This window comes from Carcharhinus amblyrhynchos, chromosome 2 (genome assembly GCF_965287045.1).
Source record: "Carcharhinus amblyrhynchos chromosome 2, sCarAmb.v2.hapA, whole genome shotgun sequence".
NCBI lineage: Eukaryota > Metazoa > Chordata > Chondrichthyes > Carcharhiniformes > Carcharhinidae > Carcharhinus > Carcharhinus amblyrhynchos.
Window position 1 is genome coordinate 8,261,600 of NC_137325.1, and position 26,052 is coordinate 8,287,651.

Consider the following 26,052-nt stretch of genomic DNA (forward strand, 5'->3'; position numbering starts at 1 on the left):
GTGTGAGGCAGATTTTTTACACAGAGGGTGGTGAGTGTCTGGAATGCACTGTCCAGGGAAGGTGGTGGGAGCAGGTGCGATAGCAGCATTTATGGGGCAACTGGACAAATACATGAATAGGATGGGAATGGAAGGATACAGCCTTTGAGTGCATACAGTTTTAGTTTAGGCAGGCATCATGACCAGCACAGGCTTGGAGGGCCAAAGGGTCTGTTCCTGTGCTGTACTTTGCTCTTCGTTTTTCTTTGATCTGTGACAATTCTGTCCATGACCTCACAAGTCCCAAGGTGTGTCCTATAACCCGTGACAGCCCTTTCACGTGTGGTCGCTGTTGTAACGCGTGTAGGAATTGCACAACATTACAATTTAACGCACTCACTATAGCGTCAGAAATCAAAGTTCATTCAGGGAACGTGCCCACAGGCTTCCCCTGGAAACGTACTTAAAACCAGTAACCCTTCAGAAAAAAATTAACCCCGTGACTGCAAAAATTGTACTCTTTGTTGACTTCATTTTTCCCTCATTAATATTCCTGATTTAATATTGGATGTTACCCCTCCCACACCCTCCAATCCCATTATCCCATTGTAGTGTATATTTATGTGTCTCATTCTGGGACCCCATAGACAAGAAACTTAATTACCAAACGTGATCTCAAACGGCAATAAAATTCCTGAAACTGCTGATAATAAAAAGCTCATTTTTGTTGTTTTGGGGGCTCTAGTCTAACCTTAAGCACTTTATCAATTCATAAATTTCCTACAGTACAGAAGGAGGCCATTCGGCCCATCAAGTCCATACCGACCGCAATCCCACCCAGGCCCTATTCTCTCTTACCCATTTACCCTGGTCATCCCCCTGACAACTTAGCATAGCCAATCAACCTAACCTGCACGTCTTTGGATTGTGGGAGGAAACCGGAGCACCCGGAGGAAACCCACACAGACACAGGAAAGACACAGATGGTGACCCGAGGCTGGAATCGAACCTGGGACCCTGATGCTGTGAGGCAGCAATGCTAACCACTGTGCCACTATACGGTGATTTTTGATTTGGCAGCTGTTTTGTAAGCTACTGTACTGCTGCTAAGCTATTGGAAGCTGTTCAACGTTGGACAGTGCAGGGTACAAAGGAATGTGGAGCCGAAGTGGGTGTTTGGGATTAGGATACATGCTGGCGTTGATATCATTGAATGACAGAACAGGTTTGAGGGGCTGAATGGCCTCATCATGCTTGAACCTACTGTTGGGTGATGGTTTACCGCAGTCAACACCAACTGATCAGTTTGTAAGACTTGGGACATAGAAATGGAGGTGGTAACAATGCATTCTTCCAATATGCAAGTTAAAGAGTGATTCCATTTGCTTTTTCTTCAATAAAACAGATTTGATGGACACTGTAATTATTGCTGCGGCTGTTGCTGGTGGACTCGCTCTGCTCATCATTGCTGTCACAATCTGCTGGGTTAGACGACGGTACGTACCTTCCCTGGTCCTCCTCTCCCTCCTCTACCCGGAGATCCTTCATCCCGAGGGTGTCTTCCTCAACTGGGTTGCGAGGACCAGCCTCCAGTTTCTTGGCAACTGCCTGAACGCTGCGCAGTGACAGGTTGACAGGGGAACTGAGCTGGACAAAACCAATTTTGAATTAAGCCTGACCCAGGGTCACAGGGTCAACTGCAGGATAGTCACTAATGACTTCAGTCGGGAGTTCAGAAGGTATTTCTTTACCCAGAGAGTGGTGAGAATACGGAACTCGCCACCGCGGTGGTGGAGACTCTCATTGAGGCATTTTAAAGAAAAGCAAGGTTTAGTGAACGAGGGGGAAAGGAACAGAAATGTAAGCTGATGGGATCTAGATTAAGGAGGGTTGGGAGGATATCTTTGTGTAGCGTAAACAGCAGCATGGACTTTGTTGGGCCGAATGGCCTGTTCTTGTGCTGTAAATACATACTAAATTCTCCCACAGTCCAAACATGTGCAGGTTAGGTTGATTGGCCATACCAAATTGCTCCTAGTTTCGGGCAGGGTTAGCAAGGTAACTATGTAGGGTTATGGGAATAGGGCCTGGGTGGGATTGTGGTTGGTACAGACTCAATGGGCTGAATGGCCTCCTTCTGCATTGTAGGGATTCTGTGACTTCATAGCTTTGTGATCATCAATGAGCCAAACCGTTTAGAGACTTCTTGAAGATCACCCGCTAAACAGAATGAGTGGACCTTGAACCTGGGATTTCCTCTTTTGATCATCAAGGATCAATGGTTTCAGATACTCCAGCTGTCCAAAGTATGGACAAAATGGGTGGCACAGTGGTTAGCACTGCTGCCTCACAGCGCCAAGGAACCAGGCTCTATTCCTGCCTTGGGTCACTGTCTGTGCAGAGTTTGTACTTTTTCCCCATGTCTGCGTGGGTTTCCTCCGAGTGCTCCGGTTTCCTCCCACAGTCCAAAAGACATGCTGGTTAAGGTGCATTGGCCGTGCTAAATTCTCCATCAGTGTACCCAAACAGGTGCCACAGTGAGGTGACTAGAGGATTTTCACACTAACTTCATTGCAGTGTTAATGTAAGCCTACATGTGACACTAATAAACAAACTTTAAAGGTATCCAATTGCTCCTGTTTGAGAATATTTGAGGTACGGCTGGGATTAGAATGGTCTCTAAAACCAGTCCGTAGTATTTGTGACCTTATAATTGGGTGGCACAGTAGCACAGTGGTTAGCACTGCTGCTTCACAGCTCCAGGGACCTGGGTTCGATTCCCAGCTCGGGTCACTGTCTGTGTGGAGTTTGCACATTCTCCTCGTGTCTGTGTGGGTTTTCTCCGGTTTCCTACCACAGTCCAAAGATGTGCGGGTTAGGTTGATTGACCACGTTAAAATTGCCCCTTAGTGTACTAGGATGCTTCGGTTAGAGGGATTAGTGGGTAAAATATGTAGGGATATGGGGGTAGGGTCTGGGTGGGATTGTGGTCGGTGCAGACTCAATGGGCAGAAGGGCCTCTTTCTGCACTGTAGGATTCTATGATAATTAACTTCGCCTGGAATCGGGAGAGACATCCTCTATAATATTACAAAGCAAAATCCTCATTTTAAAATGCTTCTGTATTTACAGTATGTGTATAAATCACAGCTTTACAAATAGGCCCACAATACATGAGAAATTCTCTTTTCGATAAGGTATCCTGCCTAATGTTCAGTCACTAGAATTTTGCCACGTATTTTGGCACACGTACATCTGGGCTCATCGCCAGCTGCTGGGAAGAAGACAAGCATAAGAAGCTGGTAAAATTAATGATACGAAGTTTTAATAAGGTCCCTGTACGATTACTTGTGTTGAAGTGAATTCTAGGCCCTGATGGGCAGCACAGTGACAGAGTGGTTAGCACTGCTGCCTCACAGCTCCAAGGATCCGGGTTTGATTCCCGGCTTGGGTCACTGCCTGTGTGGAGTTGGCACATTCTCCCCGTGTCTGCGCGCTCTGATTCCTCCCACACCCAAAGATGTGCAGGTTAGGTTGATTGGCCATGCTATATTTGCTGTTTAGTGCCCTGGGATGTGTATGTTAAAGGGATTAGCAGGGTAAATATGTGGGGTTTCGGGGATAGGGCCTGGATAGGATTGTTGTCGGTGCAGACCCGATGGGCTGAATGGTCGTCTTCTGCACTGTAGGGTTTCTATGATGTAGATAGCGATAAATTGGCCAGACACATCCCACCAGATTTGATCACTGTTTCTACTTGTTGACTTGGAGTTTTGTTGTCTGCATTACCAATCCTCAGTGCCTATTGTCATCTGTAAGTTTGCTATTCACTCTCCACATCACTTTGGGGGTCAGTTTAACTCAGTGGGCAGGATGGCTGGTTAGCAATGCAAAGCGATGCCAACAGCATGAGTTCAGTTCCCATTCTGCCTGAGGTTATTCATGAAGACCCCGTCTTCTCAATCTTGCCCCTTGCTTGAAGTGTGATGACCTTCTGGTTAAATCATCAGCAGTCTATGGTCATCTGGGACTATGGTGACTTCAGTGTGTCTGGCCCCGTACATAATCACTCCACTAATTATTCTGTGTATAACATTGGGCTTGTTTGTTGCTGCCCAGGTTTCTCTTTCGTAGTGTGAACAACTCCAGTTCCCCAACTTGTGTTATTTTGCCTTCTCGTGCACAGTAATGTGACGTCACTCTAGTTGCTGAAGTTTTAACTTACCTTTAACATTTAATAATCTTTGGAAAAAGGCAGTTTAAAAAGCCTTTGGAAGAATGAATGAAAATTCATCCAAGTGAATGGATCAAATTGCTACAATCCAGTTGCAGATCTTTGATAAGAGACCATTTCAAAAATAATTGAACTTTCTAACCGCAAACCAGTTCGGGAATGCTGTTATATTATCATTTGAGGCTACACTAGGATAGGTAGATAAAGAGGTTAAGAAGGTCTATGGTATATTTGTCTTTATTGGCCAAGGCATAGAGTTTAATGGCAGGAAGGTTTCACTGGAACTGTATAAAATGTTGGTTAGGCCACAGCTGGAGTATTTTATGTAGTTCTGGAATCCATATTTTAGGGAGGATGTGATAGCATTGGAAAGGGTGCAGAGGAGATTTGCCACAATGTTGCCTAAGCTGAAGAGTTTTAATTATGAAGAGACAGTGGTTAGACTGGGGTTGTTTTCCTTGGAGCAGAGGAGACTGAGGAGGGTGGGGACATGATTGAAATCATGAGGGGCATAGATAGAGTAGATAGGAAGAAACTTTTCCCCTTGGTGGAAGGATCACTAACCAGGGGGCGGAGACTTAAGGTACGGGGCAGGAGGTTTATAGGAGATGTGAGGAAAACTTTTTTCACCCAGAGAGTGGCGGGAGTCTGGAATTTACTACCTGAAAGGGTGGTGGAGGCAGAGACCCTCAGAGCATTTAAGAAGTATTTAGATGTGCTCTTGCGATGCCAAGGCACGCAAGGCTATGAGCCAAGTGCTGGAAAATGGGATTAGAATAGTTGAGTGGTTTGGCTTTGACCCGCACATACGCAATGGGCTGAAGGGACTTATTCTGTGCTATGGCTCTGTTCTGTGCTGAAGTAACAATTTGGTTGAGGGGAAGGGGTTTGTATTATACTCTAATCACACCACACCGGAGGAGGTCATTCAGGCCATCTTTAGTAGTGCTATCTCATGCCCCCACCCCTTTTTCCCCTATAGTCCCTGTAAATCTCCCTTTTTTCTTCAAATGCTTATCCAATTCCAATTGAAAGTTAGACTTTCCTCCACCCTTTTACAAACAGTTCATTCCAGATCACAAGAAGTTCCAAAGAAAACAGCAGTCCCGTCCATCTGAGCTGGGAAAGATCCCAGACAGTTGCATTTATTGAATATGTTGGATGTTGCAATCTCTGTATTTTGGCTTGCTTTCAGAAGCAGCTTCAGAAGGTGTGCCAGGAATTCCTAAGAGCCGGAAGAGGTTGCAGACAACTGAACGTTGTCAAAACTCCCAGTAGTCAGACTGGCTTCAGAGTTTCAACTGCGCCCTTTGCAAACTCGCCGTGTACTTTCTCTCCAGTTGCTATGCAACTCACCGGGAAAACCAATACTCAGCCTGCAATTTTCTGGCCCTTTTGGAGTCAGGAGGGTTTTCCAGTCCCGCCGAAGGCAATGGAGGATGCGAGCAAAGGAAAAAGCCATTGACAGCGGCAGGACCGGAATATCCTGCTGTCAGATAATGGCGTGCCCCCTGACACAGTGGGGGGAGCCAGGCACAAAATCCCACCTTTACTCTCTACGTAAAGGTTGTATTTCCACTTCATTTAATATTTTTTATATCTTCCAGTAATTGAAAAGATCACAAATGACACCAACTGGCTTTACCAGTTAAAATTCTGATTAAGGGATAGGAGCAGGACTAGGCCATTCAGCCCCTCGAGCCTGTTCTGTCACTCAATACTATCAGTGCTAGTCTTTGATCTCGCCCCATTTCCCATTCCCAAGTCACACACCATCCTGCCTTGGAAATTCTGTTCTTTTAGTGTCGCTGGGTCAAAATTCTGGAACTCTGTCCCTAATGGGCAATGTGGGTATACTGCGCCACGTGGACTGCAGCTGTTCATGAAGGCAACTCACCATCATCACCACCTTCTCAAGGGCATTTAAGGATGGCTAATAAATGTTGACCTAGCCAATGACACCCAGATCCCATAATATTGTTTTTTTTTCAATCATTCCCAATATTCACATAATTCCCAAAGCTCTAATGATCTCTGTCTTGAAGATATTCCAGAACTGAGCATTCCCGGCACTCTGGGGTAAAGAATTCCAAAAATTCACAAACCTCTGAATTAAATAATTTCTGCTAATTATTACCCTGAGCCTGTGTCTTACAGACCTGGGCCCTCCAGCCAGGGGTAACAATATAGAAAGAAAGTTCAGAGATTCAACTGTAGAATACTTAAACTTAATCCCCATCCAGTGTTTTATTTAACAGCATTCGCATGTCAAAGTTTCAACTTAGCATCAGAGTAATACATTGTAATTTACAATGGGGTAATGTCCTTAGGAGGCAATGGGCTAGTGTATTATCACTGGACTATTAATCCAGAAACTCAGCTAATGTTCTGGGGACCCAGGTTCAAATCCCGTCACTGCAGATAGTGGAATTTAAATTCAATAAAAAATATCTGGAATTAAGAATCTACTGATGACCATGAAACCATTGTCAGGAAAAACCCATCTGGTTCACTAATGCCCCTTAGGAAGGAAATCTGCCATCCTTACCAGGTCTGGCCTACAAGTGACTCCAGAGCCACAGCGATGTGGTTGACTCTCAAATGCCCTCAGGCAACTAAAGATGGGCAATAAATGATGGCCCAGGCAGCAACGCCCGTGTCCCACGAATGAATAAAAAAATACACAGGAAAAAAATCTCATGGTGAGCTGCACCCATGGGCAGTCCATTCGTAACAAACTAACAGGTTGTCAGCAAAATAGAGCGGTCACCCTTTGTAAATACCAATACAAAATTTTAGGAAGAATTTGAAGGTTTTAGACAGAGTGTAGGAAAGGTTCCCGATGGCTCAAGGGCTGAGGGACTGGAACAATTTGGAGGAACTGATCTCAGAGAGAAGATTAAGAGATTCAGTAGAGATTGCTAAAGTGTCTATGGACAGTGGCAAGAAAGAGATTCCAATGGCAGCAGGGTCAAGCTATGGAGATGCCGACATTGGACTGGGGTAAATACAGTAAGAAGTCTCACAACGCCAGATTAAAGTCCAACAGGTTTATTTGGTAGTAAAGCGCCACTAGCTTTCAGGGTTTGCCCCTTTGTCAGGTGGGGCAAACCCCGAAAGCTATGGCATTTACTACCCAATAAACCTGTTGGACTTTAACCTGTTATTGTGAGACTTCTTACTGTAGAAGAGTCAAGCAGCGGAGATTGTGAATGATTGGCAAAGATGGCATGAAGGAAAATATTTTTAACTTGAATGAGTGTTTGGAATCTGGAATGTGCTTTTGGAAATTACAGTCTTGGAAAGGGGGGTTGGATAAGTAGTTGGAGACAAGACAACTGCGTGGCTACAGGGAAGGGTTGGCAGAGCGGAATGAGCTACATTCTTCTTGCCAGCACAGGCTCACTGGGCTGAATGACCTCTTTCAGATCTGTAACCATTCTATAAAAACAGTCTTTTGTTGGGTGCCCCTCACCCGAACACAAGCTGATGAGTGTTGTACATACGATTTCCCTGAACAAATACTCATGGAAAGGTCAGGCTTTGTCTTTGCTTCTTGAGTAGATTTAGAAGTTTTTGTGGAATCACGGATGGTGTAAAACTCCTACCGTCTTCAATCACCGTATCGCCTGTCTAATGAGCAATGCCACCAGAGATCTGCAAGCAGACAGTAAACTCTTTTGAAGCTGTTCTATCACACGTGAAGCATTTACCTTTTTTTTTCCATAAAAAGGTCTTTGTTTCCTCCTGATCTCTAATTGAATGCTGTGCTTGAAGAACGTCTCTTCCTGACTGACTGACCTCCAATCAGATCATGTACCGGACGGCACGGTAACACAGGTGGTTAGCACTGCCGTTTCACAGCTCCAGGGCCCTGGGTTCGATTTCCAGCTTGGGTCACTGTCTGTGTGGCGTTTGCACATTCTCCTCGTGTCTGCGTGGGTTTCCTCCCACAGTCCAAAGATGTGCGGGTTAGGTCGATTGGCCATGCTAAAATTGCCCCTTAGTGTCCTGAGATGCGTAGGTTAGAGGGATTAGTGAGTAAATATGTAGGGATATGGGGGTAGGGCCTGGCTAGGATTGTGGTCGGTGCAGACTCGATGGGCTGAATGGCCTCTTTCTGCACTGTATGGTTTCTATGATTCTATTTCTATGATTTAAAAATGGGTTACATAGAGCTGCACCTTAATGTTCTGTGTTGCATATAAGCAATTGACAAAATAAGCTCCAGCAGTGTCAAGACCCATGTGGTGGATGCTGCAACTAGCCCCAGGCAGAAAACCCAATGGATCCCGGAGTGGGATCAGTCCTGGCTCTTGGGCAGAGAGGGATTGACCAACTGAGGAGAGGTGATAGGTTTTGAAGAGCAGGCGCAAGGAAGGGATTATTAACATCCCCCAAAGATAGTCCCCACTCCTTTTCCTTCCCACTCTTATAAAAATGTTTTATTTTAAATGGGCAACTCACTCCTGCCCGTGCTAACCGGAAGAATATTATTCGGATCAATTGGCTTGTTTACAAGCTCAGTTGACCTTTAAACATAGAATCCATTAGAATCTCTGCACTGAAGAAGGAGGCCATTTGGCCCATTGAGTCTGCACCAATCACAATCCCACCCAGGCCCTATCCCCATAACCCCATGCATTTACCGAAGCTTGTCCCCTTGACACTAAAGGGCAGTTTTAGCATGACCAATCCACCTAACCCGCACATCTTTGGGAGGAAACCGGAACACCTGGAGGAAACCCACGCAGATACGGGGAGAGTGTGCAAATTCCACACAGACAGTGACTCGAGCCGGGAATCGAACCAGGGTCCCTGGTGCTATGAGGCAGTAGTGTTAACATTGTGCCACCCCTTTAATTATTTACTTACTTACAGTGGGTTGTAGGCAGCTGATTTTGGAACCCACACACCTTCTGTGTTGTGGGTGTGAGCTCGGGAGGGTGGTGGGCTGGATACTCGTCACATCGTACATGCACTTCCTGCCAGAAACACACCCAGCCGGGGCAATTAAAACCCAGCCGTTAGTGTCTGTGAATCAGCAGTGGATTGATTTTCTTTTATTCGTTCACGGGACCTGGGCATCGCCAGCTGGCCAGCATTTATGGCCCATCCCTAGTTGCCCTTGCTCAGAGGGCAATTGAGAACCAACCACATTGCAGTGGCTCTGGAGTCATGTGTAGGCCAGACCGGGGTAAGGATGGCAGATTTCCTTCCCTAAAGAACATTCGTGAATCAGATGGGTTTTTCCAACAATCGACAGTTGTTTCTTGGTCATCAGTAGACTCTTAATTCCAGATTTTTTTTCATTGAATTCAAATTTAGGGAAGCACAGTGGATAGCACTGCTGCCTCACAGCGCCAGGAACCTGGGTTCGATTCCCAGCATGGGTCACTGCCTGTGTGGAGTTTGCACATTCTCCCCATATCTGCATGGGTTTCCTCTGGGTTCTCCAGTTTCCTCCCATCGTTCAAAGATTTGCAGATTAGGTAGATTAACATTCTAAATTATCCCTTAGTGTCGGGGGAGTACCTAAGGTAAATGCATAGGGTTATGGGGATAGGGTCTGGATGGGACTGTGGTCAATGCAGACTCAATGGGCTGAATGGTCTCCTTCTGCACTGTATGATTCTATGAAATTCCACCATCTGCCGTGGTGGGATTCTGGGTCCCCCGAATATTAGCTGAGTTTCTGGGTTAATTCTGGCCTTTTCTCCTTGGATGAGAGGTGACCTGATAGAGGTGTATAAGATAAAAGAACAAAGAACAACCCAGCACGGGAAACAGGCCCTTCGGCCCAACGAGCCCGCGCCGCCGCATCACCCTACACCTATTCTACCCTACATGTCTACGAATGGGACCCTACTCAGTCAGATTCAGGGAAGAAATAGTGTCAATTTGGTAAAAACCGATTAGCCTAAGAGCACATCTTTGGGGTGTGGGAGGAAACCAGAGCGCCCGGAGGAAACCCACGCAACCACAGGGAGAATGCGCAAACTCCCACAGACACAGGCCCAAATCCATGTGTCTGCACAGCTAGCAGTGCTAGTCACTGAGCTGTTGCGGCGCCCGTCTACCGGTCCAGGATCAAGCACACACACCGACATGAAGTACTAGGCCACTCCTGGACTTCCAAGAGCAGCCCACGCACAACCCACCGTGTGCATGCCCCTCGCTTGACACGAGGTGGACCTCCACCTGTGGAATAAAGACAAAAAATATTAATCATACAGCCTGCCCTTCCGGTGTCTCCCGAGGTTTAACCCTATTTAATAGCCCCTACCATATCCCTCCATTCTCGTTTCACTCATGTGCCTATCTAACTGCATCTTAAATGTTGATAGCTATTGATCAAGTGGGCAGTCAGAGGCTATTTCCCAGGGCTGAAATGGTTGCTACAAGAGGACACAGGTTTAGGATGCTGGGGAGGAGATGTCAGGGGTAAGTTTTTCACTCGGAGAGTGGGGGGTGCGTGGAATGGGCTGCTATCAACGGTGGTGGAGGCGGATTCGATAGGGTCTTTTAAGAGACTTTTAGATAAGTACATGGAAGAAAGAGGGTTATAGGTAAGCCCAGTACTCTCTAAGGTAGTGACATGTTCGGCACAACTTTGTGGGCCGAAGGGCCTGTATTGTGCTGTAGTTTTTCTGTGTTTTAACAGTCTAGTGATAATACCTCTAGTACAACGCCTGCTTAGTTAATTAATTATTTACTTACAAAAGGTGAGCATCCGATTTCAGAACCCACCCATCTGAGTGTGAACTGGGATGGGTGGTGGGTTGGGCACTCATCGCATTGCACATGCACTTCCCACGGAAGTCCTTAGTGCCTGTAATTCGGCAGTGAGTTACCTAGTTCATTATTAATTATCAAGTCTAGACGCGGCAGTTCTTTACACGAATGACGTGTCACAAAGGCTTGACTGTTGACTTAATTCTGCCATCTGCTTCATTGTTGGGATAGTCCTTCCAATTTGGCATCTGTTGTTAGCGACATCTCTTGTCCTTCCTATCCCCCCAGTGTAATCGCTCCGCGTGAACAGGTCTGTTAGTCGAGTCACTGATCCTGTTGAACTGGATCACCCAGCACATCATAAGGTCAGCTGTTGCTGTGTACAAAATTGGGTGACTCCCCCCATCTTTTTTGGTCTCTCAGTTGACATGTCTCTCCGCCAACTCCTGGAATTGCAGTTGCTTTAAACCTTTACCCCGTTGTCGATTTTAACAGATGGTGAACACTGATTTATTGCTTCCAGTGTCAATGAGGCAATCTTTCTGTTGTGCTCTGGCAACATTTTATTTCCATTTAGTTTTCAGTCCGAGGCTACTAAATGAAGGAAGGATATGGGAGAGTAACAGAAATATTGCCCATTGTTCAAATTACTAGCACCGTTACAATAAATATTTGATGCATTTTGAGAATCTTCCCAATATTTGGTTGATGGCTTTTCCGACTTTGGTCGGATTATCGGTTTTATATTTCACAAAGATTCAGGAAACATTATCTTATCCTGTTCTGTCAACCCTTTCTGCTGCCTAGCTGACTGTATGGCTGGCGCAATACCAACTCGCCCGCCACAGAACTGGGCAAGGGTCCAACAGTGGAAAACTCCATTGACCTGGGGTGGGAATTTACAGTCTCGAGGCCATAAAACCCCACCCTGTATTTCAAATTCAAGAGCAGAAAATGCTGGAAAATCTCAGCAAGTCTGACAGGAGAGAGAATAGAGTTTCGAGTAAGGATGAGCTTTCATTCTGACTTGAAATGTTATCACCATTCTCTCTCCACAGATACTGAAATGTTATCTCCGTTCACTGTCCACGGACACTGTCAAACTTGCTGAGATTTTCCAGCATTTTCTGTTTTTGTTTCAGATTCCAGCCTCTGTGGTTTGCTGCCTTTAAGTTTGAAATGTATGTTGTTTTTTTTTCTGGAATAAACTGTTAAATTTAGTTGACACCAAAACAGTATTCATGAGATCCTTGATCTGAGAGATTGACAAAACATTAAGGCTGCAGGTTGCCAAGGTTTTACTTTGTGGGTGGAGAGCTACTTGTTGGAAGGGGCACAAAATTTCAGATAGGAAAGGTCACATCTCCCCACAATCCCTGATAGGGTTCCCTGTCCGATAGTCAACCAGATTGTCGGACTTGATGTCCAGTTGAACAGGAAGCCTTCTGGTGCAGTCAACAGGACTGATCTGGGGTGGGGTGGTGGGGTCTGATTGCCCTGAGAGCTGGGAAATGCTGGGGGAAAGCACTACTCCCGCTATGCTCCTGGTCCACAAGCAGTGCTGTAAACGTGTGTGAGCTGTCCTCACCTCCCTTCAGCTGCCGGGTTTCCTGCAAAGCTGGGCCATGCGTGTGAAATCTAGAAAACAGGTTAAACCAGATCTTTCCATCCATTGACTCTGTCTACACTTCCCGCTGCCTCGAAAAAGCAGCCAGCATAATTAAGGACCCCACGCATCTCAGACATTCTCTCTTCCACCTTCTTCCGTTGGGAAAAAGATACAAAAGTCTGAGGACATGTATCAACCTGACTCGAGAACAGTTTCTTCCCTGCTGACGTCAGATTTTTGAATGGACTTACCTTGTATTAAGTTGATCTTTCTCTACACCCTAGCTATGACTGTAACACTATATATTCTGCACTCTCTCCTTTCCTTCTCTATGAATGGTATGTTTGTCTGTATTGCACATAAGAAACAATACTTTTCACTGTATACTAATACATTTGACAATAATTAATCAAATCAATTAATATATTTAAATTCTCAACCTATCTCCTGGGGTTGGATTGGCTGCCATGCCCTTATCTCAGTAAAACCCAGAGATAGACAGGTTAAAGTCAAGGTCAGAATTCCCACATTTCCATCTCGCATCCTCCGCCTCTCCTTTTCTTTTTGGTGCCATAATTTCTCCTGAGGCAAAACTGGGTGGCACGGTAGCACAGTGGGTTAGCACTGCTGCTTCACAGCTCTAGGGTCCTGTGTTCGATTCCCGGCTCGGGTCACTGTCTGTGTGGAGTTTGCATGTTCTCCTTGTGTCTGCGTGGGTTTCCTCCGGGTTCTCCATTTTCCTCCCACAGTCCAAAGATGTGCGAGTTAGGTCGATTGGCTATGCTTAAAAATTGTCCCTTAGTGTCCTGAGATGCGAAGGTTAGAGGGATTAGTGGGTAAAATGTGTAGGGATATGGGGGTAGGGCCTGGGTGGGGTTGTGGTTGGTGTAGACTCGATGGGCCGAAGGGCCTCTTTCTGCACTGTAGGGTTCTACGATTCTATGAATATTGATAGGGCATTGAATTGCAAAGATGGCTACGTAGACTTACATCTCTGTACAATTCCAATTGGTTAGGCTTTCAGTTCATAATGTGCCTGTTGAGGTGATTGGAGGCTTCTCAAATGTAAAGCTTTTATTCATTTGCCTCCACACAGGAAAACGCAGCAACGCCAGCCCAGCCCTGCCATCTACAATCCCGGTGCCAACAGCCGCATGTTGGCTCGAAGACGGAGGTTTGCGAAGGGGAGGCAGGACAATGACTCGCACATTTACGCTGTGATCGACGAGGACCGCGTTTACGCCAGTTACTTCAATAGACCGGGAGCGATGTCCATCCCAGCAGTGGACGTGTATCGGTCTTTCAATGGTCCGATGGGAAACGCACCGCCTATCCTCCCCCCTCCCCGCGGCACCACCTCCAAGGAGGCCTGTCCAGAGGCAGTGCCTATGGTGACCAATGACCTGTACACTTTTTCGGTAAAGAAGCAAGATGTGGAGAAGAGCAACGGAGAGATAAGTACTTTCCTCGGGAATGGTGAGAAAAGCTCCAGCTCGTAGCAAATTTGTCTGCTTTTACAAACTGTGTGTGTGTGTGTGTGTGTGTGTGCATTACATCTACTGCGTACTAGCAAATTAATTCCATTTTTAATGGGCTGTCCCTCCCTGGTTTTAACCCTCTGAATGTAGCAACATTTCGGGACTCGTTTGTTTTGACATCTGGGCAGGATTTTCCAGCCACTCGTGCCCCAAGACTGGGAATTCTCATCTGAGCACAATGATCCCTAACGTGGTCGGCTAAATTTACTGCCTTGCCCGCTCCGATTCCCGTGAGGGGTGACACGGGAAATCTTCGGCCAGTATTTTGCACTCAGCAGTTTTTGCTTCTTTCTCTGTCGGGGTTCAGTTCCACAAGTACTGGCGATCAGCCAGAACCTCTCCTCTTTCTAGTTTCCTGGGTCCATTTGTCAAGACTGATGATGATCTTTATTTTAGCTTGGAAAGAAAGAACGATTTTTAAACCCATAAAGCTCATCTCCTTTTATACTCCAGCCACACACACTGCCGTGAGAGCAGCACGGTGGCACAGTGGTTAGCGCCGCTGCCTCTCAGCACCAGGGACCCGGGTTCGATTCACGACTTGGGTCGCTACCTGTGCAGAGCTTGCATGTTCTCCCCGTGTCTGTGTGGGTTTCCTCTGGGTGCTCCGGTTTCCTCCCGCAGTCCGAAAGATGTGGGGATTAGGTGGAGTGGCCTTGCTAAATTGCCGTTTAGCGTCAGAGGGATTAGCGAGGGTAAATACGTGGGCTTACAGGGATAGGGCCTGAGTGGGATTGTTGTTGGGATAGGTTCAACCATCCGAAGGGTTGGGATTCTGGGATTCCATGGTATCCTTGGTCACAACAATCATTGCCAATCACATCAGTCGAAAGTAACACTGCGTTCCGGAGTTCCCTCTCTTGTTCCATTCTCCTTAGATTCCAAGATGAAAAATCCAGCCCTCACACCACATTCCAGAAATAATCCATGATAAAGCAGTGTTTGCCGAACCACTAAGCTTAGCACTCCATTCATATTTTGCATATACTTCATGAAGGCTTACTTACTCACTGTGCCAATGCTGACAGAGGACCCTCTCCCTCCCCTCCCCAAGCTACCTATAACCAATTGTCTCTCACTCTCTCTCTCAAAGGGATGTCAGTGGGTCTGTTATACTCTGTGGTTTATTACCAGTTTGCAGTTGCTCCCAGTTCACATGGAGCACAGTTGACAATTGGCCCAGTGGTGGAGCTGTACGGGAGACGGGTTAGAATAAAAATGGACTACTTCTTAAAATCTTTTTGTTCCGAAATTTATCGGGACTTGTTTGAAAAGCTTTTGCAAAATTAATGCAAAATGTCACTTTCACCCAACGTGACGTGTATTGTGGAGCATGTAATCGATTTGTTGAATGTATTGAAGTTGCTGTTCTATCATGTGCCTATATCCCGTACCTGTTGGAACTACTGATAGAAAAATGGAACGTTACTATTGTGTTACTGATTTCCGTGTCTTGTGTGTTGGGTGCCCAGTATCACACTCTGTTTCCCCAATTACTTGTTGGGTAGAACTATATTTAATGGTAGCCCACCAGGACACTTGAGAGCATCTAGGTAAGACCGTACCGTCCTTGGCACACAATGTCCGTCGGTGCAAGAGTTGCGATTTGTTACAAGAATTCCTGCCACGACCATCTCGAAATGGGAAAGCAAAACCAGGCAGACGTTTCCAGCTCTGAGTTCAGTACAGGGCAGGAACACAATTGGAACTCCTCGTTTAGCGAAACTGGATAATGGGCGAGATTTTATCGCCTCGCTCGTCCCAGAGCCGTAAAATCCCATCAACGGATCTTCCCATCGTCCGTCCCTCACCCACTCCGATTCCTGTGGCAGGCGTCTGTAAAATTCCGGCCAGTGTCTCTGATTAAAATTTAGCACAGCGAGCATTTGGAATGAGTGCCATATAAGCATTGATGCTCAGATAGGGGCAGGATTTTCCCATCCCCACGGGAATCATTGTGGGTTGGACATGGCCCGTGCAATGTTCCGTTGACCTCGGGGTGACCTCGGCTGGAAAATCCCGCCTGGGATGTTTGGCTTTCACTCCGGATACGTCTAACATCCCTCAGCCCTGGGGCTGCCGGCGATTGTTGGAGCTGTTTTACGTTGTGCTGCCTGGAGCCTCCCCAGGCTCCAGATCTGTGCCGCCAAATCCCCACTTTAATCAAACGCGTGTAAATAGATGTTGTGGATTTAAGTGAACTTGGGGCAATGTGTAATTTATTTATGATACGAAGCACTTGTTCCAAGGCTGAATGTGTAAATAAGCTTGAATTAGTGAGTCAGCGAATTGTCAAATGTGGTTCGCTACAGTCATGTTTTTGTACGAAAAATCTGAAATCACAAATATTTGAAATTTCAGATTGCAGTCATTGTTCGAAACATTTTAATAAAGATTTTTTATTCATCCTGGATTTGTTTCTTAATTTATTAGTGTCACAAGTAGGCTTACATTAACACCGCAATGAAGTTACTGTGAGAATCCACTATCTTGATCCTCTCTCGGGGACCAGAATTCTTCAACTTTGCCTTGCCCCCTTGGTCTTCATGACCCATGTCCCACGAGGGGAAGGCTGAGGAGGAGTGGGCTCACGACTCGAGCTGCATGATGACAATGGGTGGCACGGTGGCATAGTGGTTAGTACTGCTGCCTTACAGCGCCAGGGACCCTGGTTCAATTCCCGGTCTCAGGTCACTGTCTGTGTGGAGTTTGCACATTCTCCCCATGTCTGCGCGGGTTTCCTCCGGGTGCTCTAGTTTCGTCCCACACTCCAAAGATGTGCTGGTTAGATGGATTGGCTGTGCTAAATTGCCCATTAGTGTCAGGGGGAGTAGCTAGGATAAATGCATAGGCCCTGGGTGGGATTGTGGTTGGTGCAGACTCGATGGGCCAAATGGCCTCTTTCTGTACTTGGATTCTCTGACAAGACCTTTCATGGCCTCAACATGCCCCTAGTGTGTTTTGCAATAATTTGAGCCACTTCTTTGAACGGTTACCAATGAACAAGAAACCCCAAAATGCCAGCAATGTCCTCACAAGTCAGGCAGCATCTGAGGATGAAGAAAGAAGAGTTAATGTTTCAAGGTCGTGACCTTTTGTCAGAAAGGTAAGTGACATAATTACTCCCTCCCTAACAGCACTGTGGGTGTACCTACACCACATGGACTGCAGCAGTTCAAAAAGGCGGCTCATTGCCACCTTAAGGGGCAATTGGGTGCTTGTTGTTTCTCTTGCCACACTCAGTGGGTGCCCAAGGCAGAATTTCATCTGTTCCCGTAGCGCGGTTTATTTTCCTGGTTTATTTGCGGAAACGTATTGGCATTGGAGGCGGTGCAGAGGAGTTTCACTAGATTGATTCCAAAGATGAGGGGTTTGGATGAAGAGAGATTGAACAGTTTAGGTCTATACTCTCTGGAATTTAGAAGAATGAAGGGAGATCAGATTGAGGTGTACAAGATGATAAAACATATGGACAAAGTAGACATTAAGCAGATGCTTCCTCTTGTGGGACATTCTAGGACAAGAAGTCATAGTCTCAGGTTAAGGGGTAACAAATGTAAAACAGAGTTGAGGAGAAACTGCTTCTCCCAAAGGGTTGTGAATCTGTGGAATTCACTACCCCAAAGTGTGGTGGATGTGGGGACAGTGAGTAAATTTAAGGAGGAGTTAGACAGGTTTTTATTTGGTAATGGGTGAAATGGGAAGAAGGCAGGAAAATGGGGATGAAGAGCATATCAGCCAGGATCGAATGGCGGAGTGGACTCAATGGGCCGAACGGCCTAATTCCGCTCTTATTTCTAATGTATTTATGAACAGGTTGCTACCCTGTCATCAGGGCCGTATAGCATGAGAAGTACCACTCCATATCACACACGATCAACCAGGAATCTCTCCTGCTCTAATCGCCAGGAAGGATTTTGTAAGTTGATATCCCACCCGTTTTGCAACGTTTTGACTGCACCTTCCTTAGCCATCAAGTCCTGGGGTGGGAATTGATCCCAGATCTTCTGGTGCAGAGACAGGGAGACCACCCACTGCACCACAAAGCCTCCCTAAGGGCAATTGTGGATGGACAATAAACGCTGGCCTAGCCAGTGATGACCACATCCCATAAAAAACATAAAGCTACTTCAAGGTGCTGGTATTGGCCAAGACACTATGGAGTCCTCCTCTGCTCTTCAGGTAGCACCACACCAGAGAGCAGTCGGCTTAATGTCTCTCACCAAGGACAGCACCTCTGACAGAGCAGCACCTCCCTCACCACTGCACTGAAGTGTTTGCCCAGATTGCGCACTCAAATCACTTAAATTCTGACTCCGCAGGTAACCAATATCTTGGCAAGGTAAAATTAAGAGGGCATTTTGTATTTAGAAATTGGAACAGAAATCGGTCTCCGATGAACATACTCATCTTTTCAGCACTTGGGATTTCCAGAGTATCTAGAATGGGCAAAGGATTGGGACACAAACATCATTTGGGCAGCAGGGTGGTATAGTGGTTAACAGTGCTGCCTCACAGCATCAGGGAGCCAGGTTCGATTCCTAGCTTGGGTCAGTGTCTGTATGGAGTTTGTACATTCTCCCTGTGTCTGTGTGGGTTTCCTCCAGTTGCTCTGATTTCCTCCCACACTTCAAAGGTATGCAGGTTGGCCATGTTAAATTGCCCCTTAGTGTCAGTTGGACTAGCTAAGGTAAATGAATGAGGTTATGGGGATAGAGCTTGGGTGGGATTGTGGTCAGTGCAGACTCGATGGGCCGAATGGCCTTCTTCTGCACCCTAGGATTCTATGGAACTGAGTCAGCATTCAAAAAGATGAGGTAAATCCGCATTGCCTGTCCTGTGACTCAGGTCCACCTGTCTTTTGTGCTGCTTGTACACCTTAAACGTGGGCCAAAAATAGTGACTTGCCACTGAGTCAGTGCAGTGAATGGAGATGTTTGAAACTCAGTGAGTCACCAGGACCTTCCAGTTACTCTGGACAAGAAGCTTCATTGTTCTAAAACCACTTTTCCAGTAATCGTAGGGGATTTTAACTTTCCCAACATTGACTGGGATAGCCATAGTATTAGAGGGTTGGACGGAGAGAAATTTGTTGAGTGCATTCAGGAAGAATTTCTCATTCAGTCTGTAGATGGCCTGACTAGACAGGAGGCAAAACTTGACCTCCCCTTGGGAAATAAGGAAGAGCAGGTGACAGAAGTGTTAGTGAGGGATCACATTGGGACCAGTGACCATCATTCTATTAGTTTTAAGATAGAGAATGATAGGTCTGACCCAGAAATTAAAATTCTAAATTGGGACAAGGCCAATTTTGATGGTATTAGGCAGGGGCTTTCAAAAGTTAATTAGGGGAGTCTGTGGGAAAGCAAGGAGACGTCTGGTATATGGGAAGCTTTCGGAAGTGTGTTAACCAAGGTTCAGGGTAAGCACATTCCTTTTAGAGTGAAGGGCAAGGCTGGCAGAAGTAGGGAACCCTGGATGACACAGGGACATTGAGGCCCTGGTCAAGAGGAAGAAGGAGGCACATGACATGTTTAGGCAGCTGGGATCAAGTGAATCCCTTGAAGATTGTAATAGTGTAGAAGGAGAGTTAAGAGAGAAATCAGGAGGGCAGGAAGGGGACACAAGATTGTTTTGGCAGACAAGGCAAAGGAGAATCCAAAGAGTTTCTACAAATACATAAAGGGCAAAAAAGGAACAAGGGAGGGAGTAGGACCTCTTAAGGATCAACAATGTCATCTATGTGCGGATCCACAAGAGGTGGGTGAGATCCTAAATGAATATTTCTCATCAGTATTTACTGTTGAGAAAAGAATTGATGTTAGGGAACTTGGGGAAATAAATAGTGATGTCTTGAGAAGTGTACATATTACAGAGAAAGAGGTGCTGGAAGTCTTAAAGCGCATCAAGGTAGATAAATCCCCAGGACCTGATGAAGTGTATCCCAGGACATTGTGGGAGGCTAAGGAGGAAATTGCAGGTCCCTTCAAGAGATATTTGAATCATCGATCGTCACAGGTGAGGTGCCCGAAAATTGGAGGGTGGCAAATGTTGAGCTTTTGTTTTGAAAGGGCTGTAGGGAAAAGCCTGGGAACTACAGGCCAGTGAGCCTCATATCTATGGTGGGTAAGTTGTTGGAAGATATTTTGAGAGACAGGAACTACAGGCATTTAGAGACGCAAGGACTGATTAGAGACAGCATTGCTTCGTAGTTGGAAAATCATATGTCTCAAATTTGAATTTTTTGAAGGGGTAAGCAAGAAGGTAGATGAGGGCAGTGCAGTTGATGTTGTCGACATGGACTTTAGCAAGGCATTTGACAAGGTACCACGTGGTAGGTTGTTGCATAAGGTCAAATCTCATGGGATCCAGTGTGAGGTAGCTAAATGGATACTAAATTGGTTTGATGACAGAAGCCAGATGATTGTTTTTTTCAAACTGGAGGCCAGTGACCAGCAGTGTGCCTCAGGGATCAGTGCTGCGTCCGTTGTTATTTGTCATTTATACTAATGATTTGGATGAGAATGTAGGAGGCATGATTAGTAAGTTTGCAGATGATACCAAGGTTGGTAGCACAGTGGACAATGAAGAGGGTTACCTCGGATTGTAACAGGATCTTGACCAATTGGGCTGACGAATGGCAGATGGAGTTTCATTTAGATAAATATGAGGTGATGCATTTCGGTAGATTGAACCAGAGCAGGATTTACTCAGTTAATGGCAGGGCATTGAGGAGAATTATAGAACAAAGGGATCTAGGGGTACAAGTTCATAACTCCTTGAAAGTGGAGTCACAGATGGATGGAGTGGTGAAGAAGGCATTCAGCATGCTTGGTTTCATTGGTCAGAACATTGAATACAGGAGTTGGGACATTTTGTTGAAGTTGTACAAGACATTGGTAAGGCCACACTTGGAATATTGTGTACAGTTCTAGTCATTCTATTATAAAAAGGACATTATTAAACTAGAAAGAGTGCAGAAAAGATTTACTAGGATGCTACTGGGACTTAATAGTTTGAGTTATAAGGAGAGGCTGGATAGACTGAGATTTTTTTCTCTGGAGCATAGGAATCTGAGGGGTGATCTTATAAGGGTCTACAAAATAATGAGGGGCACAGATCAGCTAAATAGTCGATATCTTTTCCCAAAGATAGGAGAATCTAAAACCAGAGGGCATAGTTTTAAGATGAGAGGGGAGACTTAGAAAAGTATCTAGAGGGGCAATTTTTTGACACAGCGAGTAGTGAGTGTCTGGAACAAGCTGCCAGAGGTGGTCGTAGAGGTGGGTACAATTTTGTCTTTTAAAAAGTATTTAGACAGTAACATGGATAAGATGGCTATAGAGAGATGTGGGCCAAATGTAGGCCAATTGGCCCATTTTTAAAACAAGGACAGCATGATCAAATTGGGCCGAAGGGCCTGTTTCCATGCTGTAAACCTCTATGATTCTATCAGCTATTCTCCCAAGTTGGAGGAGAAGCTGTTTAAAAGCAATGGACTATGATACCATGCAGTTCACAGAAACAGGAGCTCCACACTCAGAACTGTGGGCCATGGTTAAAAACAGCCCGTGGTGACGGTGGAAAAGCTAAAACCTCGACGGATACCAGTTGCTTACAGACAGAGGGCAAATCCTTCAGGAAGAGAACTTGTGTTTGCATTAAGGACACATGAGAAAAGCATTGGAGCAACACCTCATATAGTCTTTCACCCCCTTCCCCCGCTCCACCCGCACACCCCCCCCCCACTCCAGATTGCTCAATTCTCACTGAATTTGAAAATTAATTTGAAAAAACTAGAAGTGTCATGTATAAGGATGGCCTGATTTCAGGTTTAAAGAAAGTGGGTTGCCTCCCTGACACACAGGGGAATGCCAAACAGGTCACCAAAGATGGTGTTGACAAGCATGATGGGATAGGATGGCCAGGTGTGTGTAAAGACTGAGAACAAGTGTGCTGCAGCCTTAGACAGCGGGAATAGGCAGGAAATAGGCCATCCTGAAGACAATGGACACTCTCCGGACAAACATGCTTGTTTACTAGACAAAGGTGTGTTTTATGCCCTTATTTGGGAGGGAGAAATGTGACCTATGTTCCTCCAGCACCCGCAGGCATGGCTGTTCAGGACACACCCCGAAATTGATGTGGCAGCACCTGACTGGACTCCCATCGATCAGGCTGATCCAGCCTGGAGGTATTTTGCAAACTTCATCAAAGTTTTTCATCTTGCACTCATCAGGACAGCTCAAATGAACTTTCAACAGTAAAAGTGAACAACAGGAGAGGAGAGTGCTGATTGTTGGATATCGTTGATGGTGAGATCCTCATATTTTCGCTCTTGCGGGATCATGTGCCCGTGTCACCTTCTGTGCCCGCAGCAAACGTAGGCACAAAGTCCCAGCCATTAAATCTTGACTAGGGGATTTTCACAGTAACATCATTGTAGTGTTAATGTAAGCCTACTTGTGACACTAATAAAATTACAGACGTGCTTCTTTATCCACAGAGACTGCCAAACCTGCTGGGTAGCTTAGTTTTATTTCTTCTCAGAATTGCTTTGCGTTATCCAAAGATATGAGGGGGGCACAATGCCAGAAGGCATACATCTGCATGTTTTCATGCAAAACATTAACCCACTGCCTTCCTGAGCAAGACAACAAAGACACTCCTTTTCAATGGTTGTATTGAACAACTAATTCGATTAATCAACACTTTGTACACTTAAATTTAGCTGCTTGACTGAACTCAGTAGGGTGCCTATGCCAAATTGCACTGCTCGTTCCAGGAGTTGGCATTGGCATAATGAATTGGAAGGCCCCCCTCTGTGGTGTAAGATTTTATCAACTTAATATTGGATTATTTAAGGGCAAGCTCATTTCTGGAAGAACTGAAGTTCGTTGAGAGGATGCTTTTCCGAAGAAAGAGACATCCTACCAAATTTTTCATCTTGCACTCATCAGGACAGCTCAAAAGAATGTTCAACTGTAAAACTGAACAGTTATTTATCCTGCAGGAGAGGAGAGTGCTGATTGGTTGGTAAGTGGACTCCCCATCGCCATGGTAAATATTCCTGTTACGTCAGTGTTGGAAAATTCTTGCCAGATGCGCTGTTGGGTGCAGGAAGAAAAACTTCAACAGCAACTCTCTTTTTCAGCAATGTTCCATTGCGTACTTCCAAATAACTATTCATTGGAGGGGGGAAGATTTGTGTCCATTTTATTTGATATTGGCAAGGTGCCATTTCAGCAGATGCATAGTAACTGAATCTGATTCACCTTAAGTTGCCTGCAAACCCCTAACCCCCACACTAACAGTGCACTGCTAGCTATATGGAGTTTAATGGAATGCCACAGCACACTGCTCTGAGGTGACGACCTTTTCTTTCATTGCCCACTATGGGACGTTGAGTTTTGGATGTGAAATGTCCCAGTTTTCTGATGTTGAAGTTAAACATTCAAATACCGCACTACCAGAAAGATATGGAGGCTTTGAAGAGGGTACAGAAAAGATTTACCAGGATGTTGCCTGGGATAGGGAGCATTAGCTATGAGGAGAGGTGGGAGAAACTTGGTTTGTTCTCAGTGGAGCGACAGAGGTTGAGGGAACACCTGATAGAAGTCTAAAAGATTATGAGGGGCATGGACAGAGTGGATAGTCAGAAGCTTTTTCCCAGGATGGAAGAGTCAATTACTAGGGGGCGTAGGTTTAAGGTGCAAGGGGCAAGGTTTAAAGGAGATGTACAAGGCAAGTTTTTTGCACAGAGGGTGGTGGATACCTGGAAGGGGGAAATAGTGGAAGCAGATACCATAGTGAGTTTTAAGGGGTGTTTGGATAAATACATGAAAAGGATGGGGATACAGGGATATGGTCAGAATAGTGGGATATGGTCCCTGGAAGGGTAGGGAGTTTCAGTTCAGCCGAGCAGCATGGCCGGTGCAGGCTTGGAGGGCTGAAGGGCCTGTTCCTGTGCTGAATTTTCTTTGTTCTTTGTAAACGGGGCAGTGTAGAGGAAGTTTGATCCCCCTCTCAATCATTCAACCAACCTTGGGGTACGGTACAAAGGCAAAATGCTGCAGATGATTGAAACCTGAAATAAAACCAGGCCTGGAGGCTTCTGTGGAGACAGAGTTATTGGCTGGAATTCTCTGGCCGTTCACACCAGCGGGATTTTCTTGTCCTGCCAACAGCATACCCCTGCACACGGGTTTCCGAGCAACGTGGGGTGCCTTCATAGGGAATCCCATTGACAGTGACATCTCTAGAGAACCCCGTCACAAGCGCACCACCTTGTAGCAGGCTATAAACAAATGGAAGAGAGGAGTGTGGGAAGAAGACTAGAAGTCTGTGACAGTGTGGACGGCAAGAGAGATCAAATGGCGAAAGGTTTTATGCTGCAAAACCACAGGGAATGATGGACAGAACCACTAAAGGCTGGAGGAGTTTTGGATGGCAGGACAGCTGACACCCAATGCAAAGTGGAAGGAACAAGTGGGAAATGAGATAAAGGAAAGAACAAACCTGCAAAGGTGCATGAAACAATAAAGGAATGGACGTCATGATTGTTGGATTCAATCTTGAGTGCAGAAGGCCCAGTCGAACAATGAGGCACTGTTCTTTGAGCTCGTGTTGGGCTGCAGGAGAATGCAGAGATGTCAGTAAGATGGAGAATTGAAATGATGTGTATCAGATGGGGAGTGTCCCATAAGGAGAATCGCCCCCAAACCAATATCTAATCTTCAACATGAATAGCTGGGTGGGCAGAACTAATTTTGCAGTTTGCAGCTGATACAAAATTCAGAAATGTAACTAGTAAAAAAGATAAGTAACAGATTTCAGCGCACGTGGGCTGGTAACATAAGCAGGCGGGTGCAGTTTATCATGAAGAAATGTAATGTGACACATTTTGATCGGAAGATTGAAGAGAGAGGCAGTATGAAGCACATTCCGCAATTATAAATGAGGTGCAGGAACTAAAAGACCCTGGGGTAGAGTGGAGGATGGGGGAGAGGGGGCTGGGGGATGGGTTGCTGAGGGGAAGGGAGGGGAGAGTGGGAGAGGGGGTTGGGGGGAATGTGGGGGGGGTGCTGGAGGGTGTTGGGGGATGGGGGAGGGCAGGGGGGATAGGGTGAGTGGGAGATGGGGGGGGGAGTTGTGGGGGTTGGGTTGGTTGTTGGGGGGGGGAAGAGTGGGAGAGGGGGTTGGGGGGAATGTTGGGGGGGGGGTGCTGGAGGGGGTTGGGGGATGGGGGTGGGAGATTGGGGGAGGTAGAGGCAAGGTGGATGGGGGGGGCTGAAAGGTGTTGGGGGGTGAGGAGGGTAGTGGTGGGAGGGTGGGGCATTTGGGGGGGGTGGGGTGGAAGAGGGGATGGAGGGGTTGGGGAGGTGGGAGAGGGTAGGGGGTGAGGGGATGGGGGGGTGGTGGGTAGGAGAGGGTAGGAGTGGAGGGTGGGGGAGGTTAGAGGTGGGGGCGGTTGTGGGTCGGGGTGTGGGGGCAGGGGAGGGGGTAGAGATAGGTAGGAGTGAAGAGATGGGGGAATGGGGGCAGGGGGGAGGGAGGCAGGGGCAGGGGGTTTGGGGCAGGGGCAGGGGTGGAGATGGGTGGGAGTGGGGAGATGGGGGAATGGGGAGGGAGGTTGAAGGGGGCAGGAGGAAGGGGATGGGGGGGGGTGAGGAGGGGGCTTGGGGGGGCAGGGATGGGGGTGGGGGGGGGTGTGGGGAGTGCACCTCCACCTGCGGGGTTTGCATTGGTCGTGACATCTGTCCCAGTTCCTACGAGTGAATGATAAAGGGGGCCATTTTGTTGATTAGTTACAGGCTCTGGGCAAAGATGTTTGGAAGGCTTCCTGCAACGGAAGAAAACTGGGGAAGGAATAAAATAAAGCAACTCTTCATTTTTGTATGAATCACTTTTATTTCTGGCCAGACAAATAGTTAGGAAAGTGTGCTTACAATTGTGCA

The 26,052-nt window shown here is 46.4% G+C and overlaps 1 protein-coding gene across 1 annotated transcript in view; it reads left to right on the forward strand.

Moving 5' to 3' along the window:
- The window catches only part of LOC145351996 (CUB domain-containing protein 1-like), a 62,998-nt gene extending 46,910 nt beyond the window's left edge, over positions 1–16,088 (forward strand). Inside the window, exons 8-9 of the mRNA XM_080201856.1 lie at positions 1,385–1,475; positions 13,654–16,088. Of these exons, the coding sequence (XP_080057982.1) occupies positions 1,385–1,475; positions 13,654–14,056 (494 nt within the window). The 3' untranslated portion in view covers positions 14,057–16,088. The remainder of the gene's footprint in view (positions 1–1,384; positions 1,476–13,653) is intronic.
- The last annotated feature ends 9,964 nt before the right edge of the window (positions 16,089–26,052 follow it).